We start from the raw sequence: 19937 nt of genomic DNA, 5'->3' as shown, positions 1-19937 counted from the left end.
CACCAAGGATGTAGAACATGATTATATTACAATGAGTTATAAATATCATGGTTTGTTATAAATATGTTATGTTTTTGTTAGAACTTTCTAGTCGGGTAGCACACGTAACTCGAAAACTCGGAGTGCTTGCAAGTCGTCCTCGAAATTGATCCTTGTCTCGTGTCCGAATAGGACCGCCTTTGTACATGGTACATTTGGTAGCGGGAGTGAGACCTTTTTTGGTTGCACTCCCATTGCCATGAACACGAACCTATTCATCATCTACCTGAGGGAGAAGGAAAGGAATAAAGGATGGCGTACCGGGGGCGTTTCATGCGATTCGGAGAGTATTACGTACATGCGTTACATGCGGTCTTGGGGGTCTTGGAGACATTTCAGAGACATTTCAGGAAGTTTCAGAAGATTTTCAGAGACCCCATCACAACATGTTTTGAAATGCCCCTGACAGGCCCTTTGATTTTAGCAAATTGTTGAAACCCTCTGATACCTGAAATGCCACGAAACGCTGCTGAATCCTCCGTAGTCCCATTGAAACCCCTTTGAAGTCATAATCAATTTGAAATGCCTCTGAAACCCCTTCGGTCGCCAAACCCCCTTGAAACGCCTCTCTGAATTGATATCAAGTACCTCGACAACCTCTAGGAACGCCCTTAAAATGGTCATGAAATCCCCTGAAATTCTCTGAAATGACTCTACAATGCCCATCAGATTTCTTGAGATGCCCTGAAATCCCCTGAAACAACCCCCTCAAACGCCCCGGAAGCCTTTTGGAACTTATTTTTTTACTCTCTTGGAACTTTCTGGAAACCCCCTACTTAGGCCAACCTTAAGTGCCCAGGAGAAAGACATGCTCTCGTGAACTAAATTCCCTCATTAAACCCAAACTGAATTTATGCACAAATTTCACTTTTCATATGCCTTTTGAAATTTAAGCACATTTTTAATTTATGGACCTCCAGCCTTATGCACCGCTAACAAGAGTGCGGGAAAACCTCTATTTTCTATACCTTTTTTGTTTTTCAATATTTTTCAACCTTCAATTATTCCGGAATCAAAATGGGTCATTGGAATTGGTCATATTTGGAGAAGTAAATTATAATTATCGATAATTATCGATATGAGAACAGTTTAGCTTTCAGACCTAAGTGATCTAGAATGATGGAAAAATATGTCTGAAAGTTCGTCTCGGTCACTAAGTGCCTTGGAACCAGTTCTACGGATGTTCCGGAAAACCGGTTCAGGGGTCAATTTTTGAATATGATTAAATACCATCATGCGACACCTCACACTGTGTGTTATTTTTGCGTTTTCCGAAATATTTGCTCCTACGATCGAATCAAGGACTTCTTCCAGAATTCCTCTAGGAAAACCTCTATTGATTCTTCCAGGGATTCCTCGATATGTTTCTTCAATAAATTTATGGGTTCCTTCAGACAGTCCTAACGGAGTTACACAAGAAATTTCTGCATAGATTCCTCCAGCACTTCCTTCTAGGATTTCTATAGGAATTCTTACTATGATGCTTCTCGGAATTCTTCTAGAGATTCCTCTAGAAATTTCTATGGAGATTCTTCCAGGAATTCATGGTGGGATTATTCACTACAAATTTTCGGGGATCCATCCAGAAGTTCCTCCGATGCTTTTTCCAGGAATTCTTTTAGAGATTTTATCCAGGGATTCATCCAGAAATTTCTCATGGGATCCCACCATGAACTCCTATTGGCCTTCCTCCGGGAACTTGGGATTTTTCATGCAACTCCTGCTGCGATTCTTTCAGCAATTTATCCTAGAACTCATCCAGAAATTCTAACTATGATACCTTCAGAAATTCTACTAGGGATTCCCCTAGAGTTTTCTTCATGCATTCCTGCTGGGATTCTTTCGGACAATCTTCTTGAGATTTTTTCAGAAATCCCTTCGGTGATTCTTCCAGGGATTTCATCAAAGATTTATCCAGGACCTCCTTCTGAGATTTCATTCAGGTGTTCTTTTGGTGTAGCTCTTGGGATTTCTTCAGGAACTCCTATTGGCCTTCCACTATGAATGTCTGTTGGGATATCTCAAGCAACCCCTATTTGGACTTGTTCAGAAAATCTAACTTTGTTACTTCCGGGAATACATCAAGGGATTTTCCCTGGCATACTTACTTTCTGAAATACTTTTGGGAAATCTTCGTGAGATTTACTCAGAAATGCCTCCATCAGGGACTCCTCCCTCTACCTCTACCGATTCCGATTCTTCCTAAGAGAACTGTAGGTATTCCTCCAGGTGATTATGCAAGGAATTCATACTAGGCTTCCCACGACATGCTTGATGGGGTTTTTCTAATAATTCCTGTAGAGATTTTTCCGGCAATTCTAACTGTGATACTACAAAAATTCTGCTAGGGATTCTTCTAGAGATTTCTGGTTTTTTAGACTTTCTCGTACACTAAGTGTACTGGAAAGGCTATATGAAAGGCTCCAAAAATGACTTTCTGATAGAAGGCCCGGAAGGTCGAATCACATATACCAATCAACTCAGCTCGACGAATTGAGATAATGTCTGTGTGTGTATGTGTGTATGTGTGTGTGTGTGTATGTGTGTGTACAAATTAAACTCACTTCACTTTTTTGTATTAAATCTCAACCGATTTCAACGACCGATGGTTCATTCGAAGCGGAATCTGGTCCCACTGTTTCCTATTTCCATTTTCAGTTCAGATCGGTCCAGCCGTTCCGGAGTTATGGCCATTTAGGTGTTCCGGATCGGTACCTCAGGAAGGGGCAAGATATGAAAATACTACAAACCCATGCATGCGACACATTAAACCATGGCATTTTCGATAACCTGATGAACGGTTATCAGACAAATAGCCGCAGACCATATCTGAACCGGTGGTGTTTCAAAACCGGTTCCAGGTGTCCCGCTGGAAGTGGCCAAATATAAATGTGAACCAAACTCATGCATGCGACACATCAAATAGCGCCTTTTTCGAAAACCTTATGAACGGTTGGCAGGAAAATAATCTCGAACCATATCTGAACCGGTAATGTTCCCGAACCGGTTCCGTGTGTCCCGTTGGATTTTTTTTTTTTTATTTGGGACAATCGGTACTGTCCCGGAACTGGTTCAGACTGTCCCGTCGGAAGTGGTTAAATGTAAAATTGAACGAAACCCATGCAAAAAACTTTGTCGAAGACTGCAAAGTGATCTGTGATTGTGGAAAAAAATATCTTAGTTTGTAACTATCGTTTTCATATTATTCGGCCTCCAGTGATACTGAAAGTGATCAAGCAGTCAACTGAGAGGTCTGATATTTTTAAGCTCTGCCTATACGTTGCACATAACATCAGAATATGAGCCATCAAAAAGTTTCCCTGCTCGATGATAGGTTTGATAAAATTCTTGCTGTTCTAATTAAGGTATTCTCAGGATTTAGGAACACTTCGGCTTATGTATATCGACGGAAAGATCATGAGTACATATTCGACGAGAAAGGCACTATCACCACTAGGTGGATTAATCTGGTTTTTTTCAGAGATCCTTCCAGATAATTTTCCTGGAATTCTGCAGAGATTCCTTCGGTTGTTCTTCCAAGAACTCATCCAGGAATTCCTCCAGAGATTTTATCCGTAGATTGCTCCACAAATTCCTTATGGAATTTCTGCAGAAACTCCTCTTAGCCTTCCTCCAAGTATTCCTCAAACAACTCCTCCTGCGGTTCTTCTAGCAATTCACTTTCCAGATACTCTAACTATGGTACCTTGAGGATTTTTTTTTCACTCCTTTTGGAATTTATCCTGGCCTTCTTGCCTGAGTACTTCCGGGAAATCTTTCCGAGATTTTTTTTTTCAGAAACTCCTTCTGCGATTCCTCCAGGGCCTTCTCTGTGGATTCCTTCAGAAAACCTCCAGGGACTTTTCGAGGTATTCCTCCAGGGACTTTTGGAGGTATTCCTCCAGAGTTTTCTTCATTCTTTAAATACCTCCAGACATTCCTGATGAGGTTTCTCTAGAACGAGAGACGAACCAGCCAAGGGATGAAAGTCTCTTTAATAAAGACAAATCAATCAATCAATTCTCTAGAAATTTCAGTATAGCTTCCTCCTTCGATTCCTAAAATTTTTGCTGAAATTTCTACAATAATATATCTAAGAATTCTTATACGTATTCCCACAGAATTTTTTTCTGAGATTCTTTCAGAAATTCATCCGGTGATTCCTTCAGAAATTGTTATCCAAGAGATTTTATCCAAATATTCCCCCATAAATTTCTCATGGGATTCATCCAAGAACTTCTCTTGGCCTTCCTCCAGGAATTCCAGCTGAATTCCTCAAACACTTCGTGCTGTGGTTCTTCCAGCAAATCCTCCCAGAACTCCTCAAGAAATTCTTACTATAATATGTACCTCTCTGAATTATTCTAAGGATTCTCCCAAGAAATTCTCCTGGCATTCCTGCAAAAACTCTTGATGGGATGTTTCAAGGCAATTTTTCTAGGATTCTTCCAGAAGTTCGTTCGGTGTTTCCTCCAGAAATTTATCCTGGGATTTTTCTGGAAATTATTCATGAGTTTCCTCCAGGATCTCCTCTTGACCTTCATCCAGGAGCTCATGATGGGATTCCAAAAGCGATTTCTGCTGCGATTCTTTCAGAAATGCCTCCTAGGACTTCTCCAGAAATTCTTACTGTGATACCCACAGGAATCCCTCTAGGGATCTTAATTGGCATTCTTGCAGGGATTCTTCCGTGCAGTCTTCATAGGATACTTGCAGAAATGCCTTTGGTGATTCTTTCAGGGATTTCCTAAAGAGGCATCCATGAATTCCTCCAGAGATTTTAACCATGGATTACTCTAGAAATTTCTCATGAAATTGTTCCTGGAACTCCTCTTGGCGTTCCTCCAGAAATTCCAGTTAAAGAAATCCCAATAGAAATCTCTAGAGGGATCCCTGAAAGAATTTCGGAAGATAGCAAATCTTTAGTAAAATCCCATCAGGTATGTCTGGAGTAAACCTAAGTTCCTTAAATATATACCAGAAAGGTATGCCTAGAGGAACCGCACGCTATGTCCAAAGGGAAGTATTATGAAAATCGAATGTACCTCAAACGTTATTCCCTAGGATCGCAGCTTAGGACCTCTAAATTCAGAATCTGTGCGGTTTAAAATATTTCATCTTGGGTTTTTTGATATTTTTGATTTTTTTCTTATTTTCCCATACAAATATCGAAAAAAGTCATTTTAAGGTCAATTTCGTCCCATATTAAAATGTATGGGAAAAAAACCCAAGATGGATGATTTTAAACCACACATTTTCTGAATCTAGAGGTCCAAAAATATGATTCTAGCCAAGGTTCTAGCGAATAAATTTTGAGGTACATTCACTTTCCATAATACTTCCCTTTGGACATAGCGTGAATCGGTAGAGGTATTCTGCATAAATCCATAGAGGTGTCCCTGAAGAAATCGCAGGAATTTTTTTTGGGGAAACCCAGCAAGATTGCCCGAAAGAATTGCGCAAGAATACTAGAAGGAATCCGACGAGGAATCCCTAGATGATATCATGTAGGTACTCCAGTTAGAATTGCTGGAGGAGAAGTTTGAGGAGTAATTGCTGGAAGAACCGCAGGAGGTATTGCTTGAGGACTTCCAGCTGGAATTCCTCAGGTAGCCCAAAACGAGTTCCTGGAGACATTCTATGGGAAATTTACCGAGCAATCCCTGGCTGAAATCACTATAGGAATTTCTGAAGGAATCAGCGTAGAATCGTCTGGAACAATCGCTGGATGATTTTCTTGAAAAACCATTCCTGAAGAATTCCAAATGGAAACCCCTAGAAGAGTTCTGAGAATTATCGTAGTAAGAATTCCTAGAGAAATCCCAGGAGGAACTGCTGGAGAAATCTCCGCAGAAATTTCTAGTGTAACCCCATCAATACTGCCTGGAGGAATCCTAAGAGAAGATCATTGAAGAAATATCTCAAGAAATCCTTAAAAGAATACCTAGTGAACACCCTGGTAAAATCAATAGAGGTATTCCTAGAGGAACTCATGGAGGAGTCCCTGAATTATTCGTAGGAGCAATAATATTTCGGATAATGTCTAAACTTATCATGTCGCTTCTGTGGCCTTCGTTCTAGCCGAACGTCGTTTGTCCCAACTCTTTTTACATTGTTTCCTGAGCTTGGTCAGATCAGAGTCCCAACAAGGGATGAAGCACGGTGAAGTATCAACGGCATCATCTAAATCACTTGGAGTGTCAATGGAAGGTGAGTATTCATAAAAGTTGGCCGCAACCAAATCAGTAAAGAGACCCCCGTGGATCGACCGGGGATTCCTCAAACGCAGGTTTTGCGAAGTAACATTTAAATGTTCAAGAACGATGTGTTTTACTGTATTTCCTCCCATACAAGGAACTATTTTGTAGGTTCCGATGCTACGGAAACGAGCTATTCGGATGCTTTTTTAGAGGACCTAACGAAAAATAAAATAAATAAGTTTAGTTGTTCAACGGAATCATAAGAGAAATTCATTCTCAGGGCACAGCTAACCCCAAGTACAATAGTGGCGCAGGCTAACTGAAGAAATAACAGCCCAGCGAAAAGTTGAATTTGGCAAGAGCAAGTCAAACAGCAGAAAGCATAGTGACCTTTTTCTGTATTTCACTAAATGTATTCAGTTTTCATCCCGTTAAACAAGTAGTGAGGCTGTTTTTCTATAAATTCGGTCTTCATATGCAAGTACAACCGAAGCTTCACCAAGAGCTGTCAATCCACTCCAGTTCCCATGAGGACCCGAAGAAGGTCGAAATACGTGGCCGTTCGATGCAATATTGGACTGGTTCCAACCTTCATCAATCACCCGAACATATTAAGTTGACACGTTGCCGTTGGTTTGGCAGGATAACTAATGCAATCGTGAATTTTCCGGGCGGGGAGAGTCGGCTGTTTTAACCACACGAGTTTTGCACCTTGTAGTTATTTGAATCACATTTCGACAATATACAGACATTCCATTCCTCCTACGATGCTCCGATGCAGGACATGGCAACGCAATTCAAAACTTCGATTTTCTTGATTGATATATGGAATGTTCCTAAAAGATGTTGTGTAACCAAAATTGATACCATATCATGAGAGCTGATACATGATTACCTGCACTTAAATGTTTTAGAGATATTTAATCATATAGGAGAATATTTTGTATTGTTTTTACAAATGCTCGATGTTCTCCTTTCACATGTTACTTCAGATCGATAGTGATGCAGCATAACGAAATGTAGAATGACGATATGTGACGAGTAAAGCATTTTACTGGCTGCACAACGAATGCCACGGGGGAACCGCGAAGATTTAAAGTTCAATGTTACGGAAATGCCACTCGAGATTTCGATCAAAAGTTGTCACGCGTAACTAGCTGGGAGATGGAATGGCACCAAACGTCTGTACTTTATGGAAAGCATGCAACGCAGGATCCTTTCAGCAGCGCGCGGTAGCATGACAACTTCGCCAACCAACAATGCACTTCCGGGGTCTCACGCTTTATCCGTTAAATTGAATGTCAGATTCAGGACTTTCCAACCAGTAAAAGTTCCTGAACAGGCTTGGATAATTGTGAACAATATATTTTATGGATTCGGCGCAAACTTGCGTTGAACGTCCGGAAGAGCCATGGTAGCTGTGTGATTGAGATTGATAAAATCTAAACTTTTTTATGCTAGGGTAAATCGCCAATTGTTGCGATAATAATTAATAATTATTATAGTGGGTTAATAACAGTTGCTTAAATGCTAACAAAACAGGTCATATTGTTTTACACAAATACAGTTCACACCAATTCAGTCAACAGAACCAACCTTGAAACCAACTTTTGGGCTCCACCAAGAGATAAGAGCGAAAAGCTATTTTCAAATTCCTAATTAAGTTCATCCAACTGTTAACGAGAGAGATTACACAGTTTGCTGTGCAGCCTGATTCTAATATCGCTTCCACACTGACTTTTCATCATCTTGCTTTCCTTTGCTCCCTCGCAGCAGGTACATCGCCCTGTCCGGGTACAGCGGGCCTCCCATCGAGGATGCCTACCGGGATCGGATCAACCCGTTCTGGTTGCAGTTCGACCCACCGTCGCCGGCCGCCCACTACACGCTGGGATTCATCTACTTCATGATGATGATCTTCGGGCTGTGCGGCAATCTGCTGGTGATTCTGATGTTTTTCAGGTAAGTTTTGCCGGCTTTCAGTGCTCTACCGTGATAAAGTTTTACAGCGTCGTCGCGTGGGATTATTGGGTTGACATAGGCGTAGTGAGGTATTTTTAAGCAAAAATTTAAGAGAGTGCTGACATTGTAGCTTGTATTACCTTTCTCGTATACCATTATTGTACTTAATAGTTATATGTTCACTCAAAAATCTAATTTTTGATAGAAGGTTCAAAGGGTCAGTGTCACATATATCAATCAACTCAGTTCTGTAAGTGTGTGTAAAACGAAGATTACTCACTTTCAAGGAACTTCCAATTGGCCAGATTTTAGCACGAATCGAACCGAAATTTTGCCCCTTTGTTTGCTTTTGAAAAAGCTTTGGATCGGTGCCGGCGTTCCGGAGTTATGGCAATTTAAGTGATCCGAACAAGTCTCCAAATGTTAAACTGCATAAAACCACATCATGCGACATACCAAATCACGCCAAATTGGATAATCTTGCGCATAGTTGACGAATTTTGTTCGCAGTCCAAATATGGTGACCATAAAATTCAAGATGGCGGACTAAAATCCAAATGGTGGAAAAAAAGATGGTGGCTGTTTTGTGTAGTTTTGAGCTCTAAAACTGTGCAATATGGTTATTAGTGTGGGTCATCGGAACCGTTTTCCTAGATCAAAGCTTTTTTGGTTCCGTTTCGGGTCCTGAGTATCTGTGCAAAATTTGAGCACGATCGGTTGCGCCTACACTTTGCGCATTGCAATTGAAATTTGTATGGGATTTTGTATGGGAAAACATACTTTTTTGCATTTTTATCATAAGTTGAAAAAGTTTGTCTGAAACTTTTCAATCGATACTATAAAATGATAGCCTAGGATGTTCTGAAAAACTTTGCTGAAGACCGCAAAACGATCCGATGCTTGTGAAAATAGTTATAACCAACGAACCGCATGCATGTGTTTATGTTTTAACATGTAAAGGAATAACAATAGCAACAAAATCATGCTGTTTCGCTAAGCAATGTCAACACTATAACTTTTTTCACAAGCATCAGATCACTTCGCGGTCTTCGACAAAGTTTTTCAGGACACCCTAGGCTATGTTTTCACTTTATCGGTTACAAGGTTTTAGAAAAATTCGAGTTTGTTATGAGAGAAATGCAAAAAAGTGTGTTTTCCCATGTAAAACCCCATACAAACTTCAAACGCGATGCGCAAAACGTTGACATTACCGATCGTGCTCAAATTTTGCACACTTATTTGGGCCCTGAAATGGGATCAAAAAAGCTTTGATCTGATGGGATACCATTGAATTTTTCATTTTTCCATATAAACGATGACCCACTCTAATGGTTATACATATTTGGTATGAAAAAAAAATGCTCAAAGTTCAAAAATGGTGACCAGGGAAACCAATATGGCGGTCCAATATCCAAGATGGCAGACAAAAATCCAAAATGACGACTGCTACATACATATATACATCTATTTGTTCAACATCATTAAGACAAGACATAATCAACAATAGTACGCCACAATACTCGGTTTGTGGCTGCCGCTCTCCATTCTCGGACGCGCCCAATGCTTGCCAAGTCACGCTCCACCTGATCGTGCTCTCTCCGCTCCACGCCTTCTTGTGCCAACCGGATCAGTTGCAAACACCAGCTTTGCAGGGTTGTTGCCCGGCATTCTTGAAACATGCCCTGTCCACCGTATCCTTCTGGCTTTGGCCACCTTCTGGATGCTGGGTTCGCCGTAAAGTGCAGTGAGCTCGTGGTGTATCCTTCTCCGCCACACACCGTTCTCCTGCACACCGCCGAAGATCGTCCTTAGCACGCGTCGCTCAAAAACTCCGAGTGCTTGCAGGTCCTCCTCGAGCATGGTCCATGTCTCGTGTCCGTAGAGGACCACCGGTCTTATTAGCGTTTTGAACATGGTGCATTTGGTGCGTGGGTGAATCTTTTTGACCGCAGTTTCTTCTGGAGCCCGTAGTAGGCTCGACTCCCGCTGATGATGCGCCTCCAAATTTCACGGCTCACGTTGTTGTCAGCCGTCGATAAGGATCCGAGGTAGGCGAATTCCTCCACCACCTCGAAAGAATCCCCGTCTATCGTAACATTACTACCCAGACGGATCCGGTCGTGTTCGGTTCCGTCTACCAGCATGTACTTTGTTTTTGAGGCATTCACCACCAGTCCGACCTTTGCTGCTTCGCGTTTCAGGCGGGTGTACAGCTCTGCCACCATTCCAAATGTTCTGGCAATAATGTCCACGTCGTCCGCAAAGCACACAAATTGACCGGATTTTGTGAAAATCGTTCCCCGGCTGTTGAGCCCGGCTCGTCGCATCACATCTTCCAGAGCGATGTTGAAGAGTAGGCATGAGAGTCCATCACCTTGTCGTAGTCCCCGGCGAGATTCGAATGAACTGGATTGTACACCCGAAACCCTTACGCAGTTTTGCACACCGTCCATCGTTGCTTTAATCAGTCTAGTCAGCTTCCCAGGAAAGCCGTTTCAGTCCATGATTCTGCATAGCTCTGTGCGGTCGATACTGTCGTATGCCGCTTTGAAGTCGATGAACAGGTGATGCGATGGGACCTGGTATTCATGACATTTCTGAAGGATTTGCCGTACGGTGAAGATCTGGTCCGTTGTTGACCGGCCGTCGATGAAGCCAGCTTGATAACTTCCCACGAACTCATTCGTTTTAGGTGACAGACGACGGAAGATGATCTGGGATAGCACTTTGTAGGCAGCATTCAAAATACTGATCGCCCTGAAGATCTCACATTTCAAATGGTCGCCTTTCTTGTGAATGGGGCAGATTACCCCTTCCTTCCACTCCTCCGGTAGCTGTTCGGTTTCCCAGATCCTGACTATCAGCCGATGCAGACAGGTGGCCAACTTTTCTGGGCCCATCTTGATGAGTTCAGCTGCGGCACCATCCTTACCAGCTGCTTTGTTGGTTTTGAGCTGGTGAATGGCATCCTTAACTTCCCTCAGCGTGGGAGTTGGTTCATTTCCGTCCTCCGCTGCACTGGCGTCGCCGTTTCCTCCGTTGCCGTGGGCTCCCGTGCCTACGTTCTCCACGCCGTTCAGGTGCTGATCGAAGTGCTGCTTCCACCTTTCGATCACCTCACGTCCATCCATCAAAAGACCTCCGTCTTTATCCCTACATATTTCGGCTCGCGGCACGAAGCCGTTGCGGGATGCGTTGTGCTTCTGATAGAACTACCGTGTTTTTTGGGAACGGCACAGCAGTTCCATTTCTTCACACTCCGCTTCTACCAGGCGAGGCTTTTTCTCCCGAAAGAGGCGGGTCTGCTGTTTCCGCTTGTGTTTGTTACGTTCCACGTTCTGTCGAGTCCCTTGCTGCAGCATTACTACCCTCGCTGCGTTCTTCTCCTCCAAAACCGTTCTGCACTCTTCGTCGAACCATTCGTTCCGTCGATTCCGTTCCACGTACCCGATGGTGCTCTCGGCTGCGTCGTTGATGGCTGCACTGTACTGCAGCAGTCCTCTAGAGGGGCCCCATCGAGCTCGCCCTCGTCTGGCAACGCGGCCTCGAGATTCTGTGCGTATGCTGAGGCGACATCCGGTTGCTTCAGTCGCTCTAGGTTGTACCGTAGCTGTCGCCGGTACCGTACATTGTTGATGACGGAGAGTTTTGGGCGCAGTTTGACCATCACCAGATAGTGGTCGGAGTCGATGTTGGCACCACGATAGATCCTGACATCGATAATGTCGGAGAAGTGCAGTCCGTCAATCAGAACGTGGTCGATTTGAGATTCCGTCTGCTGTGGTGACCTCCAGGTGTAACGATAAGGGAGGCTGTGTTGGAAAAAGGTGCTACGTATGGCCATATTTTTGGAGGCGACGAAATCAATGAGTCGTAGGCCGTTTTCGTTCATCTGCTGGTGGGCGCTGAACTTACCAATCGTCGGTCTGAATTCCTCCTCCTGGCCTACCTCAGCGTTTAAATCTCCTATATGATGATCTGGACGTCGTGGCTTGGGCAGCGATCGTACTCGCTTTCGAGCTGCGCGTAAAATGCGTCCTTGTAATCATCAGTGCTTCCGGAGTGTGGGCTGTGCACGTTTATTATGCTGAAGTTGAAGAATCAGCCCTTGATCCTCAACCTGCACATTCTTTCGTCGATCGGCCACCAAACGATCACGCGCCTCTGCATATCACCCATCACGATGAAAGCTGTTCCCAGCTCGCGTGTGTTGCCGCAGCTCTGGTAGATGGTATGATTACCTCTAAACGTTCGCACCATGGATCCTGTCCAGCACACCTCCTGCAGCGCTACGATGCCGAACCCGTGGTCCTTCAGTAGATTGGCGAGTATGCGGGTGCTCCCAATGAAGTTGAGAGATCGGCAGTTCCACGTACCGAGTTTCCAATCGCAAGTCCTTTTTGTTCGCTGCACAGTGCACAGTTGAGCTTAGAGTCTTTCCCTGGCACTCGGACGTAGATCAGCCGCCCCTAACATGGGATCAGACGCTGTTGTGAGCCGCTCTTCCTGGAGAACAGACGCTCAGGTTTGCCGAAGCAAACCCCCCCCCCTTTCCCTGTCAGCCTATGACCAAAGATCCCACCGGGGTTGGTTACCCGATCTTCCCCAAGGTTGCTCATAGTTTCCGGCCGGTACCGCGAGGAGGTAGGGATAGGAGTTGTTGGGCAGAGGCTGGTGGATCACAATGGGATCTGGATTGCGCAGCATACCCAGCCTTTACCGTGCCGGTAACGACCACAGCCTTACATGATTATCTCACATGTGAAACACTCGTCAGTGACTTTCCCCGCGATCTCGACGGCAAACATCATGCACTAACGTAAAAAGCTCCTACGTCACAATCTCATTAGCCTGAATCCGATCACCTACAGTAACCCAAAACTCCCCCTGTCCTTGCAGATCTAAACGTTGTTCAAACGTTTGTCCATTTGTCGGAAAAAACAACATACTCCCTGGCAGAGTCAAGACTGAAGGCATCGGACGTCAAAACTGATTTATTACTGGTGTCTATTGAAGAAGCACCAAGATAGGTGGTGTCCAAAGAGTAACAACTGCTATCTCTTTGGAGGCCAAAAAATTAAAAAAAAAAATGTTGCTTATGGTTTTAGTTCTTAGGGCTCTCTGAAAACATTCTGTTTCAAAACAATAATCAACTTGATCATACATAATTCTTAGACGAGTCGCTCTAATTCGTACGACCTTTCAGGCCACAGAGATTTGAGTTAGTTATGAAGACTTTTTCAAAGGGTGTTTTTGTGACAAAAATATCTATGAAAACACTTGGGGCGAAATCTTCTATCTGGAAAATCCATTTTAGTCGCACATCTACTGTGTAAAATTTAAGATTGGAGAAACAATGTTTAAGGGCCCGCCGATAATAAGGGAAAATTATTTAGCCTTCAAAAATAAGCCGATGACCGATTTCTGTTTGAAACTTCACGAAGAACCAAATCTTTGAAGACAGGAAAGTGTTCTGAAGCTCGTCATTTTATTGATCGGGTATGGCTTAATAACTTTTTCCTTGAACGTCTAATCGTTTTGTGGTATTCGTAGATCTTATTCCTCGTGTTCCTACAGAAGTCATCGACTCATTTTTAGGGACCTGTGACGATTTTTTCTTTAGAAAAGCAATGGTAAATCGTGTAAAACTTCTGCCAGCTGACAGCTGGCATCTAGACGCGAAAATATAGTTTTTTTTTTCGTTGAGCTGAAATTTTGCACAGTAGGTATGGGACCGTAATGGAACCCAAAAAATATACAGGACGTTGAATTTTATATTTTCTTAGATGTTCTTCTTATATTTTCTTATATAACCGTGTTCCAGGCTAATACATACGTTACAGGACTTTTTCCAATCCACATTTCTCTTACAAGAGAAATCCTGGAAGATCTGTTCACTCCAGAAACCCCCTAACTACGCCAATGTAAACCGCATCAGCACACTAAGCGAGTTGTTCGACCTCAAACTTCAGCGAACTCAAAGTTCAATCCACACCAGGACTTTGAAGGCATCGTGAAAGTTTCCCATCTTCGAAGACTCGTACATCCCACAAACATCGACACAATGGTTAACTCATCCCCCAAAGAAAGATCCATTTCCTGCTCAATGGAGAGCTCCTAAAAAAGGAAATAATTTCCACTCCATTCGACGAACAAAGTTACCCTCGTTCGACAATTGGGGATAAATTTTTCGCAACTTTCCCCCCTTTCGAGTGGCACATTCTCCAGTCTTCACGATTCAAACAGTGCACCATAGTGGACAAACAAATAAACGGTGTAACGTTGTTACAACTTAGCTGCAGACCGAAGTTGTTGCCGGTTCTTCTGAGAGAGTGTCGCTTCGCTCGAATTTCACTCGTTAGCACTGAATAAATAACGTTGATTTTTGCCGGGCGCGCGCTGAAAAAAATCCCTGTTCCTGCGGTGGCTGTGGCCTTGGTGACCTTGTGATGGCGGGTAGATTTGCTACGGGAGAGGAATGCGGCTTCCTTTCTGGAATTCTGGAAAAATCTGGAAGCAGCACTTTCCTGGAGTGTGGTGCGTGAGGAAGAAACTATTTGTATAATTTCCCAACGTCAATGGTGTGCTACGTGCTGCTGCCACTACAGCAAGAAAAATGTGCATATGTTTCAAACGCAATCGTGGTGGCTTCTTTTCCCGGAAGGTGTTTGCATGTTTTTTCTTCCTGTGGGTTTCTAACTACGACGGTTGTTGATAGGTAAGTGCTTTGGGAGAAGTTTTCATTCAAGCACAGCTTCAAAGCGAATGCTTCGGTCTGGGAATAGATGAGGTAAAGTGAATCTCATTTAAATTGGTAAGCGCGAAGAATATTTATACCGTGATTGATATAGCGAAAGTGAGTGTCAAGGGATAGACTAACATCGATTTCAATCCACACTCTGGATGTATTTGTAGATCATAAATACAGCGAGCCACTAGGAAGGCAGCAAAACGTTGAGTCGATAAGGAGAGTGTCCAATACAGCTCTGTTCCTCACCAGCTCTTACCATATGCTTCAACGGGTCAAGCGGTGACAAAGACCGTCAGCTAAGAGTTGTGTGCTTAGCTGGTTGTGCAGCCTGGGCACTGTTGTCCTTCTGACTTCAGCTAGATTGAGGAGGTACATCTCGAGCGTCTGTTCACCAAGGAGGTGCGGCTCAAACAACGTCTGTTCTGGCATCCAGAGGCTGAGTATGAAATGCTCCTCCACCGGAAGCTATACCTAAGGTGGCAGCCCTGCCACGGTGGATAAGGGACCTTAGGCTAACAACCTACTGTTCCCGAAATCCAAAAACCGTTACAGAAATTGAAAATGAAATATAACAAACTGATTTAACGGCAATGAGTTTTAGCGGAAAACAACGGACAAGAATTGGAATGTATTGACTGAGGACTGAGCGAAGTCCGTTGGCTGAGCTTTGGAGAACACAGATTGGCGTGGGGTCAAATTCTGATATCATGTGGCCTGCGAGGTGAACACGTTTCTTGCCACCGTGGAGTTGGTTTCCGTCTCAGCGCTCACGCTGGCTCGTGAAATGTGAGCCTAAAGCATTGTCCACTTAGAATCCGGACGCATGGCATATTTTAAGGAAGGGATAATCTGCGAAACCAGCTGAAGTCCCGCAGGCTGCAAACGAAGACAAAACTCGCGTTGTACAAGACTCTGATTCTTCCGGTCATGAAACGTGGACGTTGAAAGAAGTTGATCGGAGAGCTTTTGGAGTCTTCGAACGTAAAGTGCTGCGAACATCTGGCGGCGTCGTATGAACTACGAATTGTACCAGGTATATAAAGAGATGGATATAGTGAAGCGAATACAACACGGCAGGCTGCGGTGGGCCGAACACGTAGCTCGTTTGCCAGAGGAGCGACAAGCAAAAATTATATTCAGCAGAGAACCAGGACGGGGTCGTCGGCTTCGTGGAAGGCCGCGCACACTTTGGCTTTTTGCAGTTGAGGAAGACCTGAGGACTCTAAACGTTCAGGGCGACTGGAAGCGATTGGCCCAAGACTGAGGCCAGTTGAGGCGGATACTTCATTCGGCGTAGACTTACCACTACGAGTTGTAGCCCATCAAGTATCAAGTAAGTAATCTGCCCCATTCACAAGAATTGCGACCATTTGGAATGTGAGAATTTCAGAGCGATCACTATTTTGAATACTGCCAACAAAGTGCCATCCCAGATCATCTTCCATCGTCTGTCGACGGCTGATTGAAAATGGACCAGATTTTCACCGTACGGCAAATCCTCCAAAAATATCGTGAATCAAGCCTGGACACTTTGGAATCAGTACATTTTCACCCGGCTGCAGACCAAAAACGGTTTCACTTAGAGAAAAGTGTGGTAAGAAGCAAATGAAGTTTATCTATTGTACTTTATAGGAAACAAACAAAATTTCTTTTTCTATTTTTGTAGATAAAATATCGATCTTAATTCGTAATTAACATTATTATTATTATTTATTTTTAATTAAAAATTTAGAAAGAGGGAAAAGCCCCCTTGAGCGATTTTCATTTAAAATCATTCTCAAAAGGGCGCAAAACCTCCTTATCTTTGCATAAATCATTACAAAAATTCTTAATTCGTAATAAATCGAACGAAAACCAATCATCGTCAGATTCATGATTTGTGTAGGAACAAGTGTAGGAACTAAAGGTGAAGATATGACGAAGCCACACCTCGAATTTTCAAGAGCACAAATATGAAGATCCGAATGTCGGTTTGCGCTGAAAAGTTGATCGATTTGTCACCACCAGCGGGTCACCAATCGATCAACTTTTCAGCGCAAACCAACATTCGGTTCTTTTGATTTGTGCTCTTGAAAATTCGAGGTGTAGCTTCGTCATATATTCGTCAAAACAACAAAAAATGCAGTAAAGAATTGGTTTAAATAAAGTTATTCTTGATTCAACAATGGTAAAATATTCCAAGAGTGTTTTGAAATAGTCGACATAGCCATCGTAAAGCATTAGAAGGTTGTATGAAAAATAAAACATATATACACTCCCGATCAAAAGTTTGGGGTCACCCCCTCTAAAACATGTCATTTTTTTAGACCCATATCTTAGCCAATTTGCGTCCGATTTCAAAACCCTAGGTTTCATTCAAAAGATAATAAGTCAAAGAAACTTTGAACATGATTTAAAAGAAACTTTTTCAAAAAAAATTGTATGTAAACTTAACCCAAACTTTGGGTTGAGTTTACATACAAAAATTTTTGAAAAAGTTTCTCGAACCGATCGATGCACTCGAAAAGTGCAAGAGAATGAAATTACAACCATATGCGACCATGGTAGCTCATCCCTTCCTCTGCTCCGCGTGCGGTCCAAACCCAAAACGCATTCGAACCGAAAGGTTTCAGATTGCACAACCGGGTAGGTCCGAAAGTACACCAAATGTGCGCCGAAGTTAACTGACTCAGGATTCTACATTATTGGCAGTCACTCCAGCAGACTCTTTGTTGAGATGGTACTATGTAGCGTAGCGAAGAAGTTACGAAAAATAAAACAGAAAGAAAATTAACTCAAATTATAGTGGTTTTGGCTTTCGGAGGTGTCTACTTGGGGATAAAAGCCATTCCGTTGAATTAAATTATCTATTTTTATTTTCTGTTGCTTTTGTTTTTGTTCTTCTTGTAACTTGTTTTTTTTTTCTCTTCGTTCAATGTTTGAACGTTTACTTTAAACTTGTTGGTATGTTATTCGTTTTTTGTCTTATCTTTAAGTAAATGATGTTCACCTTATACTTTTTTCAGTTTAAATCAATAAATATTTCCTTTTTTGTTGAAAATCAACAAATAAAGCATCTTATATGAAAAAATCATCCAGGAAAATATGTACATCAATAGAATAAACCAAGGTAAAAAAATCATATAAAATATATTCATAAGGAAAATATCTGCCCATATTGGCTGCGACATAAAAAAAATCTCCATCTGCTTTCGATCATATTTTACAAAGGTTCGATACTTTCGCGATTTCTTAACTAGAGTTTGAAACTTAATAACACCGGCAATTGCTTAAATAAAAAAAAATCAAATTGCATTTTTTTTAATCGCTCTCCCACATTTTCAAACTAGGTAATACCATTTTTAAAAATATTCTAGAGGACCCATTTGAAACGAAACGGCTATGAAAACTAAAACGAAAATCTTACACACAAATAGGTACGGAACTGAGACGGGGGGTGGCAAGAAAAGTGGGACGAGAACCAAACGAACGGAACCCGAGTAGGTGGGAAAATCTGATGAATAGCATTTTCAGTTATTATTGATTGAATTACTGAAGAGCAAAAACTGATATTGGTTTGATTGATATAAGAGGTAAAAGATCAGAAATAATAGCAAAATCTAATATGGTGAACAACCCAATAATAGTTCGTTAAGATATTACAAGATCAAAACAATAGCAGACAAGATTTGTCACTTTTTTCTAGAAAAAATAAAATAAAAAAAATGTCAGCATCAAGCATCGTACCTACGACCTTAAGATTCACAGGCGGCGATGCTTACCACTCAACTGTGGTTCACTGTTGTGAATAACGTGGGAATAAGAGCATGCGGTTCTTCGTTTCAACAGCTCAGAAAGGGGCACATGGCATTTCACTAACATTGAGCCATCTCTATGGGTGTATGTGTTCCATTTCGTACAGAAGAGCTAAACTTGTTCTTATGTTGAAATTTTCAGCTATTTCGACAAGAACAAAAACTGATATCATATCACTTCGAGCTATTCGTGCGATATTCATTAGATTTTTGAATAATACATCAAAATCACATCGAGCTATGACAGCAAAAAATGTTCGATTTGAGATATGATTTAGATATTCTCGTCTACCCGGGAAGCTTAATTTTGATTTCGAAATGTCCGAATTGTTGATTGTTGGCTTTTTAGTATACATTTTTTCCAGTTATCTTATCCAATGTGTTAACCGCTAAATTTACTCAAGGGCGAGAGTTTTGATGCCACATTTGTTTAAATTTATCTCGATTATCGATTAAATGTTTGTGGTATATATTTGATGGGTTGTTGCTTTTCGTCACTACTTTTAATAGTATGTAAATGATTTTGTTTATCTTTTTTTTCTTTAGTACCAATGGTTTGTTCTTTTTCCTACTTTTTTTTAATTATTTACTACTATTATCGAGTTGTTCAAGAATAGTTGTTGATAGGTTTTGATCAATAAATAGTTTGTTTGCAGTTTTCCCGATTTTTCTCCCAATTGCAAGGAACTGTTCCTCTTGTTAGTATGTTCAATATAAATTAGCGGATCAGCGTTGTTCCTGCGATGGCTGTGGCCTTGGTGACCTTGTGATGGCGGGAGGATTTGCTACGGGAGTGGAGTACGGCTTCCTTTCTGGAATTCTGGAAAAATCTGGAAGCAGCATTGTTCTTTTTCCTACTTTTTTTTTAATTATTTACTACTATTATCGAGTTGTTCAAGAATAGTTGTTGATAGGTTTTGATCAATAAATAGTTTGTTTGCAGTTTTCCCGATTTTTCTCCCAATTTCAAGGAACTGTTCCTCTTGTTAGTATGTTCAATATAAATTAGCGGATCAGCGTTTGATTTTTTTTTATTTTGTTCAATTTGTCCCAGAAGTGTTTGTAAACGTGATTCATGTTTGTTCTACCGGCTTAAATGAGTATGATTATAGTGGTTCTGTTTGTGTATAAGTTGAGATAACGATATAGGTTTTGTCATTTGATATATAGAGATGTGTGGTTGTGGTTCTT

General features: G+C 42.0%; 2 protein-coding genes across 4 annotated transcripts in view; one reads left to right on the top strand and one right to left on the bottom strand.

The window, feature by feature from the left end:
* Positions 1–19937, top strand: part of LOC109410022 (opsin, ultraviolet-sensitive) — a 437133-nt gene that overhangs the window by 93542 nt on the left and 323654 nt on the right. For all 3 annotated transcript variants that reach the window (XM_062853870.1, XM_062853869.1, XM_029870054.2), the window contains one exon: positions 8013–8201. In XM_062853870.1, coding sequence (XP_062709854.1) covers positions 8013–8201 — 189 coding nt within the window. The remainder of the gene's footprint in view (positions 1–8012; positions 8202–19937) is intronic.
* The window catches only part of LOC134288589 (uncharacterized protein DDB_G0283357-like), a 498750-nt gene that overhangs the window by 455292 nt on the left and 23521 nt on the right, over positions 1–19937 (bottom strand). The gene's annotated exons all lie outside the window — the stretch shown is intronic.

The sequence above is a fragment of the Aedes albopictus genome, chromosome 2 (assembly GCF_035046485.1).
Source record: "Aedes albopictus strain Foshan chromosome 2, AalbF5, whole genome shotgun sequence".
Lineage (NCBI taxonomy): Eukaryota > Metazoa > Arthropoda > Insecta > Diptera > Culicidae > Aedes > Aedes albopictus.
Note: the sequence above shows the minus strand (reverse complement) of the source record. Positions and strands in the feature narration are given on the sequence as shown.